This window comes from Mustela erminea, chromosome 19 (assembly GCF_009829155.1).
Source record: "Mustela erminea isolate mMusErm1 chromosome 19, mMusErm1.Pri, whole genome shotgun sequence".
Lineage (NCBI taxonomy): Eukaryota > Metazoa > Chordata > Mammalia > Carnivora > Mustelidae > Mustela > Mustela erminea.
This window is the reverse complement of record NC_045632.1, coordinates 10227368-10243287: the sequence shown is the minus strand read 5'-3', so window position 1 is coordinate 10243287 and position 15920 is coordinate 10227368. Positions and strand designations below refer to the sequence as shown.

The following is a 15920-nucleotide window of genomic DNA, read 5'->3' as shown; positions in this document are numbered from 1 at the left end:
GAGCAGAACAGCTGTCAGGAGCTGTCGCGGAAACGCTGGCGGCGCTGCAGAATTAAACGCCGACCTGTCTCCTCACCTAGGAGTCCAGCCTGAGGTGTGCTCCATCCAAGCCACGGCCCATCCAAGGCGGAATGCAACAGTCTTCATTTTAGAGTTTACTCACGAAGGCCCGTTTCACAGAGAGAAACGGAGGCCGGGAGAGGACAGATGACACTATCATTTGCGGTCGCAGCTCGACATCAGTTCGTCCTGGAACCTTTCACTCTCGTCCCAGAGGGTTAGGGGTCGTCTGTGGATCCTCTCAGCGCCACCTGTGACCTCTAGGGTAGCTCACTTTTTTTTGTAACCCAGCTGGTCCGCCTGTCTTTAATTCAGACTGGGAGCTGCGCTAGGGCATTAATAGGGTTTGACGCCTCTCTGTGCCCCCAAAGTAGCGCCGCACAGGGTCTGGTACATAATACGTGCTAGTTTCTAGTCTTTTTTTTTTTTTTTTTTAAGCTTAATTGGTGAACACAACTGGTTATGACTGCCCCTTCTCCCAGGTTTTTCCGCAGCACCATGGGGCTGTGACACAGTCTCCCAGAGGCCCCCACTTCCCTCCTCCCTTCCTTAAACAGAGCTCTGGCTTTGGCTCTCAGACATTGCATTTCCTGAGAAGGGAGAGGACACAGCTGAGAGCCCTGGCTCCTGCTTCTGCTCCAGCCAAGATCTGCCCGCCATGGCTCTGGTGCTGATCCTCCAGCTCCTGACCCTCTGTGAGCCACCGCCCTCTTCTCCCTGGGTCTCAGGCTGGTTGGGGTGCAAAGAAACAGGCTCTGGGGACCTGGACACCCTGAGTAGGGAGGGGGAAAGGAAGAGGGCTACTGACTCCCCTGGGGCAGGTGCACCGTGGTCAGGCAGCACAAGCTGAAGGTTTGGAATTCTAGACCGGAATAAGGAGATAGGACCTAGATCCTTGGGTCCTATCAAGGAAGGACATGAGATTCCTGAATTCCTGTTCCTGGACAAGGAGAGTGGGGGCAGCATTTTCTGGGTGTTGAGTCAGGAGGGTGCTAAGGACCTGAACTCCTGGGTATAGCAAGTAGAGTTCGAGATTTCAGAGCAGGAAGAGATGGAGCCAGAACACCTGGGTCTCTGGGAAAGGAGGGAGCTGGTGACCCAGACTCCTGATGCCCAGGGAGAAGACACTGTGGGCTCCAATTATTGCCTCCTGGAAAAGGAGGATTCCAGAGGTCTGAACACTGGGTGTAGAGGCAAGAGGGGGCTGGGGCCAGACTTCAGGCTTCTGAAGTAGGTGGGGATTACGAGCCTTGAGTTAGAGCAACTGAGAGAGGACATATGGGTTAGATTCCTGTTTCCCAGAGGAAGGATTTAGATTCCTGAGTTTGCAGCGAGGTAGGACTGGGAGAAGCCTAGCTCTCTGAAAAGACTCAGCCCCTCCACCTTCTACAGGGCCTCTGTGTCATGGAGACGTCACTCCAGCTGGTGAGTAATATCGCCCATCCACTCACCTGCAAGCTGCTAGAAGCCCATTTCCAGTTACTCACATTTTATTTTGGTGTTCAGCCTCACCTCAGGTTTCCATATTTCCCTCCCTCTCCTCTCTTCTTTCATCTTTTCCTTCCCTCCCCTCCTTCCTTTCTTTCCTTCTTATCTTCCTTTAGTGACCAGCATAGGTGGGTAGAGAAGACCATGAACTTTGGAGCTAAAGAGACCTAAGCTGGAACCCCACTTTCACCAAGTTATTCATTTACAACTTTGAATGAACCACTGCTTGCTATTCAGTTTCCTTCTCTGTGAAATGGGCTGTTGTGAGGATTTAATAAAACCACCCACGTGTACGGGGCGCCAGGCTGGCTCAGTCCGTGTAGCATGTGACTCTTGATCTTGGGGTTGTGAGTTTGAGCCCCATGTTGGGTGTAGAGATTACTTAAAAAATAAAGGTATTTAATGAATTTTTAAAAATCACATGTGTAAAACCCTTGACTCAAAGCTTGGCACAGTGTGGGGCTCAAGAAATAGGACCTCTGGCAATGCCAATTATTCCCCCATTTGGAAGCCCATTTCCACCAGAGTAGGATCATTCACCCAGAAAGAGCCTTGAGTTTCTTTTCAGGTCTTCTGACTGGTGAGATCTCTGTCTCTCAAACCTCCCCACTACACCACAACTTCAAATAAAAATCTCCTGGGAAACCACTGATACCTTAGCTATCAATTTATTTTATTTTTTTAAAGATTTTATTTATTTGTTTGACAGACAGAGATCACAAGTAGACAGAGAGGCAGTCAGGGGGGTGGGGTGGGGGAAGCAGACTCCCCACTGAGCAAAGAGCCCGATGCAGGGCTTGATCCCAGGACCCAAGGATCATGACCTGAGCCAAAGGCAGAGGCTTTAACCCACTGAGCCACTCAGGCGCCCCAGCTATCAATTTATTTTAAATTATTATTTTTAAATGCTAAAGCTAACATATATTCATGGTTTAGAACATGATTCCCAAAGGACATATAACCTCCCTCTTCCCCTTCCTCATCTTCCTTAAATAAGCTCTGAATCCTTACAAGAAATTTCCATGTATTCAGACGCATACATATATTTATATACTCCCTTGTTTTCTTGCCAAGACAAAATGATATTTCATGACACATTGTTCTGCACATTTTCCACTTTACAATCTCTCTTGGAGATGTGGCCATATCGTTATAATTAACTGCATGGTTTTTTTAAAAAAAAGATTTTTATTTATTTATTTGACAGAGATCACAAGTAGGCAGAGAGGCAGGCAGAGAGAGAGGAGGAAGCAGGCTCTCTACTGAGCAGAGAGCCCCATGCTGGGCTCAATCCCAGGACCCTGGGATCATGACCTGAGCAGAAGGCAGAGGCTTTAACCCACTGAGCCACCCAGGTGCCCATAACTGCATGCTTTTAACAGCTACGGAACATTTGCCACTGTGTAGCTAGGGTCTAGTTGGCCCTCTTCATGCATAGTTAGGTTGTTTCCAGTGTCCTTCCCCAGCCCCACCCCAGTCAGCACCTCAGTGAGTACTCCAGTGTGAGCTTTCTGTGCCGGTGTACGTACCGTTGTCTAGCATGAAACGGTGGAATCATGAGGGTATGCCCTTCGTGTATTTAGACAGAAAGGAATAAACCGCTTTCTCAAAAGGTACACTCAAGTGTACCTACATACCTGTTTCACTGTGTCTTCACCCAAATAGAATATAAACCATTATTTTAAGTTTTGACAACTGGTAGGCAAAAAACCCCTGTTGTTTTAATTTTTTTTTTTTTTTTTGTTTTAATTTTTTTAAATGATTGCTAGTAACATTAAACAACTTCCCCCCCTCCCTATGTGTTTTCATCTATTGGACTTCCTCTTCTGTGCCCTGCCTGATTCATGTATTTTGTCCAATTTTCAACTCGGCTGGGTTTGCGGTTTCTTTCTATACTCTGAATCTATGTGATGAATGAATGAGTCCTTTCTGCCTGTGATGTTGCTTGCCGTCTAGCTCCATTTGTCTATTCTCCTACACAACTTTAAAATTTCGCAGTCATCAAATTAACCTTGTCTCTTCTGAATCTTTTGTTTTATATTTTAAGATCGCTTTCTCCATCCCCAGGACGAATGCATTTTCCTATATGTTCCTCTAATACTTTTACAGTAAAATAAAACAACATAGGTCTTTAATTAACCTGGAATTGGTTTTGGGGAATTTGGTCTGAAATTGGTCTGCGGTAGGGCTATACCTTCTTTTTTATTTTATTTTTTTCTCATATAGATAGCAAGTTTTGGCAACTACTGAAATATGTTGACTATGTCACAAATAGTCTGAAGAGCATTTAAAATTACAGATTTCTGGGACCCGATCCCTTAACACTATGTTTCAAAACCATGGAGTAAAGCTTGGCAGTTGCCCAGCTACGCTCATTTGCAGCGAGGGCTGCCAATCCCTGACTGGGGTCCACCATCTCCCCTATTTTAGAAGCAGGAAACTAAGGATGAGAAAGAGGAAGGGGCTGCCCCAGGTGATTCTCTTCCCACCCCATCTTCTCAGGCTCCCAGGAAGCCCAGGGACCCAGCAGTCCTGTTAATTCAGTCCCCCCAGCCTTATCCCTCAAGCCATCGCTGGGGGCTCAGCCTGCGGCAATTGTAACCCCTGGGGTCAATGTGACCTTGAGGTGCCGGGCACCTCAACCTGCCTGGAGGTTTGCACTCTTCAAGTCTGGGGACATCACCCCTGTGCTGTACCGGGATGTGTCCATGGAGCTGGCAGAGTTCTTCCTGGAGGAGGTGACCCCAGCCCAGGGGGGCAGTTACCACTGCTGCTACAGGAATCCAGGCTGGAATCTGGGTGTCTGGTCTCACCCCAGTGATACGCTGGAACTGCTGGTCACAGGTGAGGTCCTGGCAAGGGTGGGGGCAGTGGGAAGAAGGGACTTTGGGGTGTGATGAGGGATGGAGAAGGAGGGACGGAGAAATACAGGGAGAGATATAGTGAAAGAGACATACGGAGACAGACTTGTACCGACCCAGAGCAACAAGATCTATGAGGGAGAGAGAGAGACCTGGAGAAAGGGGTGATCCTTAACCAGGGGACTGTGCTCCCCAAGTGACCTTTCTGGCAATATCTGGGGACACTGTTTGGTTGTCACTACCACCAGAGATGCTGCAAAATATCCAACAATGCACAGGACAGTCCCCATCCCCACCCCCTACAACAAAGAATTATCCAGATTTGAGCGCTGAGGTTAGGAAGCCTTGGGAGAAACCCAGAACACCAGAAGAAGCAATTCCAGAGGCTGCTTCTGAAATACAGGGTAGTGAAACACACAGGACCGGACACAGGAAGAGAATTTTGGTGAGGCTTAGGCCAAGAGAGAAAAGGGGACATCGAGGGAGAGAGAGACAGAGCCGCAGAGAAAGGTGCACTTGGGGACAAGACACACAGGGAGCCAGGGACAAGGATGCAAAGGGCACAGACACCGACAGGGAGGCAGAGACACTGTGGGAGACACTGGCAGAGATAAAGAGAGACACGATGTGGGGGAGGTAGTGCAGAGTGAGGTACAGGTTAGGGGGCCGGTGACGGGACTGAGGGAGAGAGGGCAGGAGGGAGGGCGCGAGGAGGGAGGTCGAGGACAGGGCGGGGGAGGAGGGGCGGGAGCGAAGAGCGGCGAAGGTCCCGCGGCGCAGGGCCACGCCAGCGCTCGTCCCGGTCCGTGCCCCTCGCAGACCAGCTACCGCCCCCGTCGCTGGTGGCGCTGCCCGGGCCGGTGGTGGCGCCCGGAGCCAACGTGAGCCTGCGCTGCGCCGGCCGCCTGCGGGGCATGAGCTTCGCCCTGTACCGCGCGGGCGAGGCGGCGCCGCTGCAGTACCGCGACTCTACCGAGTCCTGGGCCGACTTCCCGCTGCCCGGCGCCCGCGCGCCCGGCACCTACAGCTGCTACTACCACACGCCGTCCTCCCCGTACGTGCTGTCGCTGCGCAGCGAGCCGCTGGTCATCCGCGCCGACCACGGTGAGAGCGGCGCGCCCCCGCCCGGCCCGGCCCCTGCTCCGCAGCCCGGGGGTCCAAGCCCCCAGCCTCTCTCCCTGCTTCCCAACCTGGGGGTCAGGACCCTACCCCCTCCTCCCCAAATCCAGGAGTCCAGGACCCCTGACCCTATCCACTACAACTTTGAGACTGGGAGCTGTGTCCCCAGTCTCACCCTGGAGGCTGGAGACCGAGAGGGTGGGGCCCGGACGGTGGGTTCCCGAGCCAAGCCTCTCTCCCTTGCTGTCCTGCAGGCTCAGGCTCCTTGGACTACACGCAGGGCAACCTCCTCCGTCTAGGGCTGGCCGGCCTGGTGCTCATCTCTCTGGGCACACTGATTATTCTTGACTGGCGCAGCCAGAACCATGCCCCAGGTGTCAGGCCCTGAGCCCCAGAGGACTGGATACAGATGACTGCAGTGTGAGAAGACCTCCCAGAGACCAGGATTCCTGGGGTTGGACCAGCCCTCCCAAGAGCTCCACAGTCCCCCTGGCTGTGCCCAGCTTCTGGGTCATAATAAGCTTCCTACAGTGTGTTCTAGCTCCCTTCTGGGTCATTCCTCTAGTAGGTCAGTGGAAGGCTCTATCCGGCTTCCTGGACACAAGGGTTCAATTCCCAGTGCCAGCCACCGCTCACTCACTGGATTATTAAGAAAGAGACCTTTCCCAAGTCTCATTTGCACTGATTGTAAAATGGGCTCACTGGTAATACCCACTTCTTAATCTTGTTGTAGGATAAAGTGGGCAATACATGCAAAGCCCTTGAAAGTGACCGGCCCATAGTAAATGCTCAATAAATGTTAGCTATCCTGTATCTGCGGTTTCATCTGGGCTGGAATGAAGTTAGCTTTTTTTCTCCCCCTCCAGTGCACATGAAAAGCTGATCCTTTAAGCAATTCACTGCCACTTCCTTCATGACATCATTGCAAACCTCTTCTAAACCCCTTCTCAGACATTCCCCAAAGGTAGACCGAGATCAGATCAAGGACAACTTCTTCCCTATTTAAAGCTTCATTTGCATGCAGTGCAGGCTGGTTTTCTGAAGCTGTCATTATGATTAAGTGGAGTCCATTGTCAAGGCAACAGCAAGGGCAGTGTGTGCCCTAGAGCTCTGACCTGGACACTTACACCTGATGCCTAGCCTGCTTCCCACGGCTCTTGGTGGCCTCCACAGTTGTAAAGATAATGCAGACCCTTCCCCCTTGCAGCCTGTTTGCTCTCCCCTCCTGCCTCTCTCTCTGGAAGGCCTGACTACATTCAGTTTCTCCAGAGTTTATTAATTTAACTTCTGTTTTAATCTTGGTAACTCAGATGCCTTTATCATCCTCATACACACATTTTCTGTCTCTAAGCACCTCTTACTGCTCCTTTCTTGCTTTATACCTAATTTTGATGGAGCACACATCCTCTTCTTCTGTTACTAAATTTTCCACCGTCCTCTCCTCCTCTCCCCACTTTATGAAGGAGAGGATGCCTTCCGTTTTTTGGAAAGTCCCTCCAGGGGGATGGAATAGCCTTGAGCAATCTACAGACCCTCCTGAGTTTTTATCCCTGAAAGAGGAGGGGGAGTATCTACAATGTTGGTTGGAGATAACCAAACAAGATAACTTCTCCCCAACATGTCAGAGAGAGATCAGAAGAGCTCAGGTCAGCAGTTTTAACCTATCCTGCCCACCGCCCTTTTGGGGAGACATGAGCAGGAAGCAATGCTTACATCACAGCCCTGTACACAGATCCATTTACATCTATGAACTAGAGTTCGAGTTCTATGAAGCCATATTCACATGTTATTTTATTATAATCCACTTTATTAAAAATGCTGATCACGATTCCCTTCACTGATGGAGCAGCTCCCTAACACCCACGATGAGACACGATTTGAGGAAATTGAGCAATATTTGTTGGTGTTCTTTGGTTACAGAAACTGATCTCTGGACTTGTGTAAAGACTGGGAAATTCAAAATACAGCTAAACAGCATAAAGCGGTGCTGTTTCAACACCCAGTTCTCCTGGTGGCTGAGATTTGGGTACTGCAATTAAGCAGAACTGAAATTTGAAGTCAGATTAGCTGCCTGGGTCCACTGACTTGCTGAAGGGATGGGAGGAGAGACTGGAAGCAGGAGTCTCTGGGTCCGTACTGAGTCCCGATGCGGGACTCCTGCGAAGCATATCCCGGGCTATCTCCCCGTGGACTGGATGTGCATGTGGGAAATCAAGGGGGAAGCAGGGACCCAGTGTCACAGGAGGGACCCAGACCTGGATGGGGCTGCAAAGGCATCAAATCCAGGTTCCTCATTCTACAGATGGGCAGTGGCGGCACGGAAGGGTGGCACGAAGCCCCCGACAGTCACACGGGAAGTCAGTAGCCCATGAGGGAGGCTCCCCATAAGCTCCTACTTCAGCTCCCTGCATCCGTTCATTCTCCGGTTCCTTCGTCATCCAACCACTCCCCCCACTCACTGTCATCCGCTAATTCTCATCCTTGTGTCTTTCTGTCCTACCCAACCATTCATCCCCTTTCCTCTTGCTCTTTTTAAGATTTTATTCATTTATTTGACAGAGAAAGAGACACAGCCAAGAGAGGGGAGCACCAGCAGGGGGAGTGGGAAGGGCAGAAGCAGGCTCCCAACAGAGCAGGCAGCCTGATGGATGGACGCATGGGCCGGGCTCAATCCCAGGACCCTGGGATCATGACCTGAGCCAGAAGGCAGCCGCTTATCGACTAAGCCCCGCAGGCGCCCCTCCTCTTGCTCTTATTTGAATATATACCCTTCCTTTTGCCCTTACGTATCATCCATTCATTCTTACATTCATTCATTCCTCCCTTTATTAATCAGTTTGTCAATTTATGAATCCACTGACCTATTTATACTTATTCAGTATCCATCGACCAACCTATGCATTTATTTATCCAACAAGCCTGAAGATTTCTTCTTCAGTGGGCAGAGGGGGAGGGGAAGTTGGAAAACTTAATAACAACAGAAGAGGATGTGTGCTCCACCGAATATAGGCATAAATCAGGAAAGCAACACATGAGTGTTGAGTGGTGAGAAGTGCTCTGAGGTGGAAAATGTGTGTATGAAGATGAGAAAGGAATCAAGGCTAGCCAGATGAAAAATATAATATTATTGACAGATAATATTGATAGAATATTATTTTTATTTTTAAAGATTTATTTATTTAAATATCTTATTCATTTGTTTGAGAGAGAGAGAGAAGCAGCACACGTAGTGGGGGGAGCTGCACAGGGAGAGGGAGAAGCAGGCCTCCCGCTGAGCAGGGAGCCCAATATGGAGCTCGATCCCAGAACCCTGGGATTATGACCTGAGCCCAAGGCAGACACTTAACCAACTGAGCCACCCAGGAGTCCCTATTCATTTATTTTAGAGAGAGAGAGAGAGAGAGCACATGAGAGCATGGTGAGGGGCAGAGGAAGAGGGAGAGAAAAATCCTCAAGCAGACTCCCCACTGGGCATGGAGACTGACATGGGGTTTCATCCCAGGACCCTGAGATCACAGCCTGAGCAGAAACCAAGAGTCGGCTGCTCCACCTGCTGAGCCACCCAGGTGCCCCGGTCACTTCCACTTTTGAAAGAGGAAGAGAAAGGAGAATATTATCACATTTAACTATTGCAAAGCAATTTACTGTTCTTGAGGCAGTGGTTCCTCTTTTTCTTTCTTTTTTTTTTTTTTAAAGATTTATTTATTTTAGAGAGGGGGAGGGGCAGGGAGAGAGGGAGAGAATCTCAAGCAGACTCCCACTGAACCTGGAGAGCCCCATGTGGGGCTTGATCCCACAACAACCCTGAGATCCCAACCTGAGCCGGAACCAAGAGTCCGATGCCTTCCTGACCACACCACCCAGGTGCCCCCAGGCCGTGATTCCTTTATTTGTCACCCACAAATGCTCATCACTCCCAGGGTGCTCATAAGGCCCTTGTGACAGACCTGCTACCAGCTCTCCTTTCTATGCGCTCATGCCTGTGCCAGCACGCCCCTCCTTCTGGTCTCAGACTGGATGCTTCTCCACTGCAGACTGCTACTGGGCCCAAGTGTGTTCCCACAGAGCCCTATCGGACCCGAACTGAATATCTGCACTGTATTCGGATCCTCTCTCTCCCAGACGAGACCACAGCTACTCCCAAGAGGGACCAGGTGTGTCCGGGGCCTCGCAGTGTGGCCCGCGGAGCTCAGCATGCTGCAGGTGACCCGAGGGAGCTCCGTACCTTTGGCCTTGTGCCTTGGGCAGAATGAGGTCCCCCACCACCCCCACCCAGATGTCCCAATTCCTGGAACCTGGGAAAATGTTGTAGTGGCCAAAGGGCCCTGACAGGTGTGATAAAATACAGCATCATGAGGTGGCGGTGGGAGTGGGGTTATCCCAGATTATTTAGGTCCCGTGCAGCCTCAAGGGTCCTTATTTGTAAGAGGGAAGGGATCCGAGTCAGGGAAGTGATGTAGACACGGAAGCAGAGGTCAGCATGATGCAGGATCACGAGCCAAGGAACGCGGACTCCTCCAAATCTGGAAAAGTCAATGAAGTGGATTCTGCCCTAGAGCCTCCAGAAGGAATGCAGCCTCTCAACCCATTTCGGACTTCTGACCTCCAGAACGCAAGGATAAAAAATTTATGTTTAGGCCACTACTTTGTGACCCTTTGTCACGACAGCAAGAGCAAAACTAATACTGTCAGCTTCAAGGGAACCTCTTTCTTCTTCCCACAAACCCAGGCATGTTCGCCCTTAGGATTTTCACTTCTGTCCCCAACCCTGCTTGTCCCCCCCCCAAGTTCCCACTCATCCACTTGCACACATCTGTTGAATGCTCACTACCGGCGGCGTGCTGTGTTGGCGGCAGGTGCAAGCCTGAAGCTCAGGGGGAGAAGCTTTAACCGAATTGCGGTGTGTACCGTATTGATTAGGGAGCACTTCAAGTGGCTGTAAAAAACAGACCCCCTCCAAGGAAAAAACTATGTGATTTTATTTCTCGGGGCACCTGGGTGGCTCAGTTAGCTTTGTGCCTTCGGCTCGGGTCATGATTCCGGGGTCCTGGGATCGAGCCCCACATTGGGCTCCCTGCTCGGCAGGGAGCCTGCTTCTCCTGTGCCTGCCTCTCCCCCTGCTTGTGCTCCCTCTCTCTGTCAAGTAAATAAATAAAAAATCTTTAAAAACATTTATTTCTCTCTCACTTAACAGTATGCAGTTGAAACAGCCTAGGGCCATTATAACAGCTCTGCTTTTGTCGACATGTGGCTTTCCTATGTGGTTCTGAGCCAGCATGAAGGAAGAGAGAGAGAGAGAGAGAGAGAGAGAAAGAGAGAAATCACATGGTCATTTTTAAAGAGTGGGACCCCGGATTTGAACATGTGTCTTCTGCTCTCATCCCATTGGCCAGAACTCAGTTCCACGGCCAGGTCTAGCTGCAAAAGTGGCTGGGTTCCAGTGTGTGCCCTTCTAAAAATGGGGGGCTCCTGCTACTTAAAGGAAGAAGAAGGGGCACCAGGGTGGCTCAGTGGGTTAAGCCTCTGCCTTCGGCCCAGGTCATGATCTCAGGGTCCTGGGATCAAGCTCCGCATCGGGCTCTCTGCTGGGCGGGGAGCCTGCTTCCCCTCCTCTGTCTGCCTGCTGTTCTGCCTACTTGTGATCTCTCCCTCTGTCAAATAAATAAATAAAATCTTTAAAAAAAAAAAAGGAAGAAGGAAACTTGGGTTCTAGGAACCTGTGAGCCATCTCCATCAGTACAGCTATAGCAAAAAAGAAGAGGGAGATTTGAAAGCCTGTCTTCGAGGATCTGATCTCATCTCGGAGATGAGAGCTTTGCTGAAATGGAGAGATGAGATCTGAATGTTGAGCAGACTTCAATATAGGTGAAGGTGCTGGAAGCCCAGCCGGTGCAGAGGCCCCCTGCGGAGGAGGGATGGCGGTGGGGAGCGGTGGGGAGGGGAAGCAGTGTGCTACTGCCACCGTGTGGTCACATCTTTCTCCCCCGAAATCCCTGAACGCCCTAACAGGCGCCTCAGGGGACTGTAGCCATCCTCCTCTATTCCGGCTGGACACTGAGTTGTGACTGGCAGCGACCCCTGTCGCTTCCGAGCTGGAGCGTGTCACCGTAAGGGCTCCCTCCTCCCCACTCCTGGACACAGTGACCAGCAATGTTGGAGATGGCGGCCGCTCCACTGGTCTGCATGCCTGAGGGACCAGGATGAACCAGGGCCCCAGCCACGGGTTTCTACTACAGTCTCCCTGCCCCACCAGACTCCAGGCACTCCTCCCCGGAGCCCATCGAATACCACCATCTTTTTGTCCACTTGTCTCCTTCAACTCGGGCTTTTTAAAAATGCCATTCACTGGGTGGCTGGAACAACAGAAACTTACTTCTCACTGTTCTGGAGGCTGGGATATCTGAGACCAGAGGGCCAGCATGGTTCTTGTGAAAGCCCTCTCCCTGGCTGGCAGTGGTCTCTTGTATTCTCACAAGGCAGGGAGAGAGAGGGAGAGGGAGAGAGAGAGAGAGAGAGGGAAGGAGGGAGAGAAAGAGATCCAGGGTTTCTCTCATGTCTCTTCTTTTAAGTAGGACACTAATCCCAACCATAGGATCTCCACCCCCATAATGTCATCTAAACCTAATCACCTCCCAAAGGTCCCACCTCTTAATACCAGCACACTGGGGGCTAGGGGCTTGATCACAAGAATTTGGGGGAGAACCCGACATTTAGCCGGTAACAGCATCCGTCTGGAGATCCTGTATCCCCTGCTTATTTTTAAAGAATTATGGAAAGTTCAGGCCGTGGGAAGGGGGTGGGGAGGCCCTTCTATGGGATCCTGGAAACCCTTCCCACGTCCGCAGAGTCAGACGCTGGCCCTGCAGCTACTCCGAGTCTGGGCACAGTGCCTTGGGATCCTCCTGGAACATGAGAAGAGGAGAGGCTGCTGGGGAGCTGCTGGGAGCCTGTGTCCCACTCACCTTACTTCCCCCGGGAAACTTTCGCCACACGCCTTCGAGGTGCTTCTCAAGTTCCAGTGAGCTGAGGCGCTTTCTGCCCTGTTCCCCTCAGACGAGAGGCAGTAGATAAGCACACTTAACCACAGTCTAGATTGCGCTCTTGTGATTCAGTGGACTTTGTTTCTGGTTCCTGGCACAGAGCTCCTAAACCCCTTATTTCCTCAGTGACGGGAGCATTTTTTGTGCAAAGGAGGCCACTCTTGATGAGCCTCTAGGTACCTTGGGGATGCGGGCTGGTCGTCAGAAAGGCCAGCCATGCAACTAGAAACTTGGAAACTTTAGCACCAGCCCCATTTCTGGGGAGAGGGGGAAAGACTGGATATTGAGTGAGTCACTCAATGGCCAATAATTTAGTCAATCGTGCCTCTGTAATGGAATAATGTAATGTGATAAAGATTATTTAAGAAATCTGGTTAGGAACACCTGGATGGCTCAGTTGATTAAACATCTGACTCTTGATCTCAGGGCAGTGAGATCCCCGTGTTGGACTCCATGCTGGGTATGGAGCCTGCTTGAAATTAGTCAGTCAGTCTGGTTAAAGTATGAAGGTGAAAGCTTTGCCCAAAGTATCACTTTTGTTCCCTGATGCAAGTAGGAGAATGATGCAAATATTCATTCATGACTTTTTACTAAATTCTTCTCTGTTGAAATAAATCTATGCACAGAAGTGATATTTAAACAAGAGTCTTATAAGAGTCTCAAGACTTTAAAAATTGTCACCACATCTTTTGAAAATCACCTTCAAAGAAACGCCTGTCATTATAGTTGGTTTCTCTCCTTGATAATCCATTACCTTTTTGATTTTTCTGTGTCACTAAATGGAGAGACAAGTAAGCCCTGTCAAGACAATTGTCTCAGGGGCATGGCGCTTGTCTCCCAAAGGAATGGTATGAAAATCATAAAAACCTACGATGTGCTTGATTTCTTATTTTCACAAAGAGATTGAAAATGTTGTCTTATTTAAATTAGCATATCTATCAAATACAGTTTGTAGACTTGTAGTTTTCAGATTTGAATCCTGATTTTTAAAAGAAAACTGACAAAAAGAGTGTATTTGAGATGATTGAGGACATTAGAAGGTATCAAGGAAGGACTGTTAGTTTTCCTGGGATGCTTTGGTGGTTACATATTTCTTTTAAAAGATTCTCATCTGAAAAAGATGGCTGTGTACTGAAAAATTGGGGGATTAAAAAGATGAGTTCACAAGAGAAGTCACTCAGTAAAATTTAACTATTACTTTATAGGTACTATATATTACTTCTTTGTCTGATTGCTGTGGCTAGGACTTCTAGCACAATGTTGAGTACAAGTGGTGGGAATGGACATCACATATATATATGTACATATATATGTACGTGTGTGTATATGCGTATGTATATGTTTGTGTGTTTATACACATACACATATATATGTACATACTATATATAGCTCCTGACTATTATTTAAAGTTATTTTTTAGTATGGTTGACACTACTGTTTTCAGGTGCACAACAGAGTGACACGGCTTCTCTCTTTGTTACGCTGTGCTCACCACACGTGTAGCTGCCATCCGTCTCCACGCAGCACTAGCACAGTATCAGGGATACATTCCCTGTGCTCTCCCTTTTATTCCTGTGACTCATTCATTCCGTGGCTGGAAGCTGAATCTCCCTCTCCCCTTCACCCATTTTGCCCATCCCTACCCCCTCCCTTTCTTTCTGGAGACCATCCACTTATTTTCTGTGTTATTAGGTTTGATTCTGCTTTTTGTTTATCCACTTGTTTTTTAGCTGGATTTCACATATGAATGAAATCATACAGTATTTGTCTTTCTCAGTCTGACCTACTTCACTTAGCATAATACTCTCTAGGTCCATCCATGTTGTTGCAAATGACAAGATCTCACCCTTTTTATGGCTGCATAATATTCGTGTATGTGTGCATGTGTGTGACTTCTTTATCCATTCATCTATTGATGGACAGTTAGGTTGCTTCCATATCTTGACTGCTGAAAATAATGCTGCAATAAACAAGGGTGTATATGTCTCTTCGAATTAGAGTTTTCATTTTCTTGCATAAACATCCAGTTGTGGAATTATTGGATCATAAGGTATTTCTATTTTTAATTTTTTTAGGACCCTCCATACTGTGGCTGCACCAGTTTGCATTCCCGCCAACAGTGCAAGAAGGCTCTCTTTTCTCTACCCTTGTCAATACTTTTATACCTTGTTTCATTTACAAACTTTTTTTTAATTGTAACCATTCACACAGGTACCTCATTGTGGTTTTGGTTTGCATTTCCCTACTGATGTTGATGCTGCTCATCTTTTCATGTGTTGGTTGGCCACTGGTATGTCTTCTTTGGAAGAACATTTATTCAGATCATCTGTCCTTTTTTAAATTGGATTGTTTGTGTTTTTTTCTGATATTGGGTTGTATAAGTTCTTCATATACTTCGAGTATTAACTTCTTATCAGATATACCATTTGCAAATATTTTCTCCCATTTAGTAGGTTGCCTTTCTGTCTTGTTGATGGTTTCCTTTGCTGTGCAAAAACTCTGTTTTGATGTAGTCTCAATAGTTTATTTTAACCTTTTTCCTTTCACCTTAGGAAACATATCTAGAAAGATGTTGCTATGACTGATGTCAGGAAAATTACTCTCTGTGTTGTTTTCTAAGATTTTTATGGTTTCGGGTCTCTTAGATCAGGAACAAGACAAGGATGTCAGTTCCCACCACTTTTATTCAAATTGTCCTAGAAGTCCTAGCTACAGCAATCAGACAAGAAAAAGAAGTAAGAGACATTTAACTGGTAAGGAAGAAGTAAAATTTTCACTATTTGCAGATGACATGATATTGCACATAGAAAACCCTAAAGACTCCACCAAAAACAAAACAAAACAAAACAAAACACCAAACTTGGGTGCCTGGGTGGCTCAGTGGGTTAAGCCTCTGTCTTCAGCTCAGGTCATGGTCTCAGTGTCCTGAGATCGAGTCCCCCATCGGGCTCTCTGCTTAGCAGGGAGCCTGCTTCCCCCCTCTCTCTCTGCCTGCCTCTCTGCTTATTGTGATCTCTCTCTGTCAAATAAGTAAATAAAATCTTTTTTTAAATTTCTTTAAAAAACCCACCAAACCTACTAGAAGGAATAAATGAATTCAGAAAAGTTGCAGGATATAAAATTAATATCCAGAGATTGGTAGCATTTCTATATACATTAATAACGAAGTAGCAGAAAAAGAAAACAATCCAATCAGAATTGCACCCAAAAGAATAAAATACCTAGGAATAAATTTAACCAAGGAGGTGAAAGTCCTATACACAGAAAACTGTAAAACACTGATGAAAGAAATTGAAGGAACAGAAAGGCATTCCATGCTTGTGGATGACAAGAATTGATATTGATAAAATGC

The 15920-nt window shown here is 48.2% G+C and overlaps 2 protein-coding genes across 7 annotated transcripts in view; one reads left to right on the top strand and one right to left on the bottom strand.

The window, feature by feature from the left end:
• The first annotated feature begins 5 nt into the window (after positions 1-5).
• OSCAR (osteoclast associated Ig-like receptor) lies at positions 6-6341 on the top strand. Of its 2 annotated transcripts, none has more exons than XM_032324521.1 (6): positions 6-325; positions 639-755; positions 1453-1485; positions 4051-4392; positions 5229-5513; positions 5783-6341. In XM_032324521.1, the coding sequence occupies exons 2-6, from the start codon at positions 719-721 to the stop codon at positions 5914-5916; spliced, it is 831 nt and encodes a 276-aa protein (XP_032180412.1). In that variant the 5' UTR covers positions 6-325; positions 639-718; the 3' UTR covers positions 5917-6341. The 2 variants fall into 2 exon arrangements, with proteins under 2 accessions (XP_032180412.1, XP_032180411.1); XM_032324520.1 differs by having other exon boundaries at positions 618-755.
• Positions 4315-15920, bottom strand: part of LOC116579305 — a 64115-nt gene continuing 52509 nt past the window's right edge. For 3 of the 5 annotated variants that reach the window (XR_004281218.1, XR_004281219.1, XR_004281214.1), the window contains one exon: positions 4335-4432. The gene's annotated coding sequence lies outside the window, so the exon portion shown is untranslated. Of the gene's footprint in view, positions 4433-15920 lie in introns of all 5 variants that reach the window. The other 2 variants (XR_004281216.1, XR_004281215.1) reach the window with 2 other exon arrangements.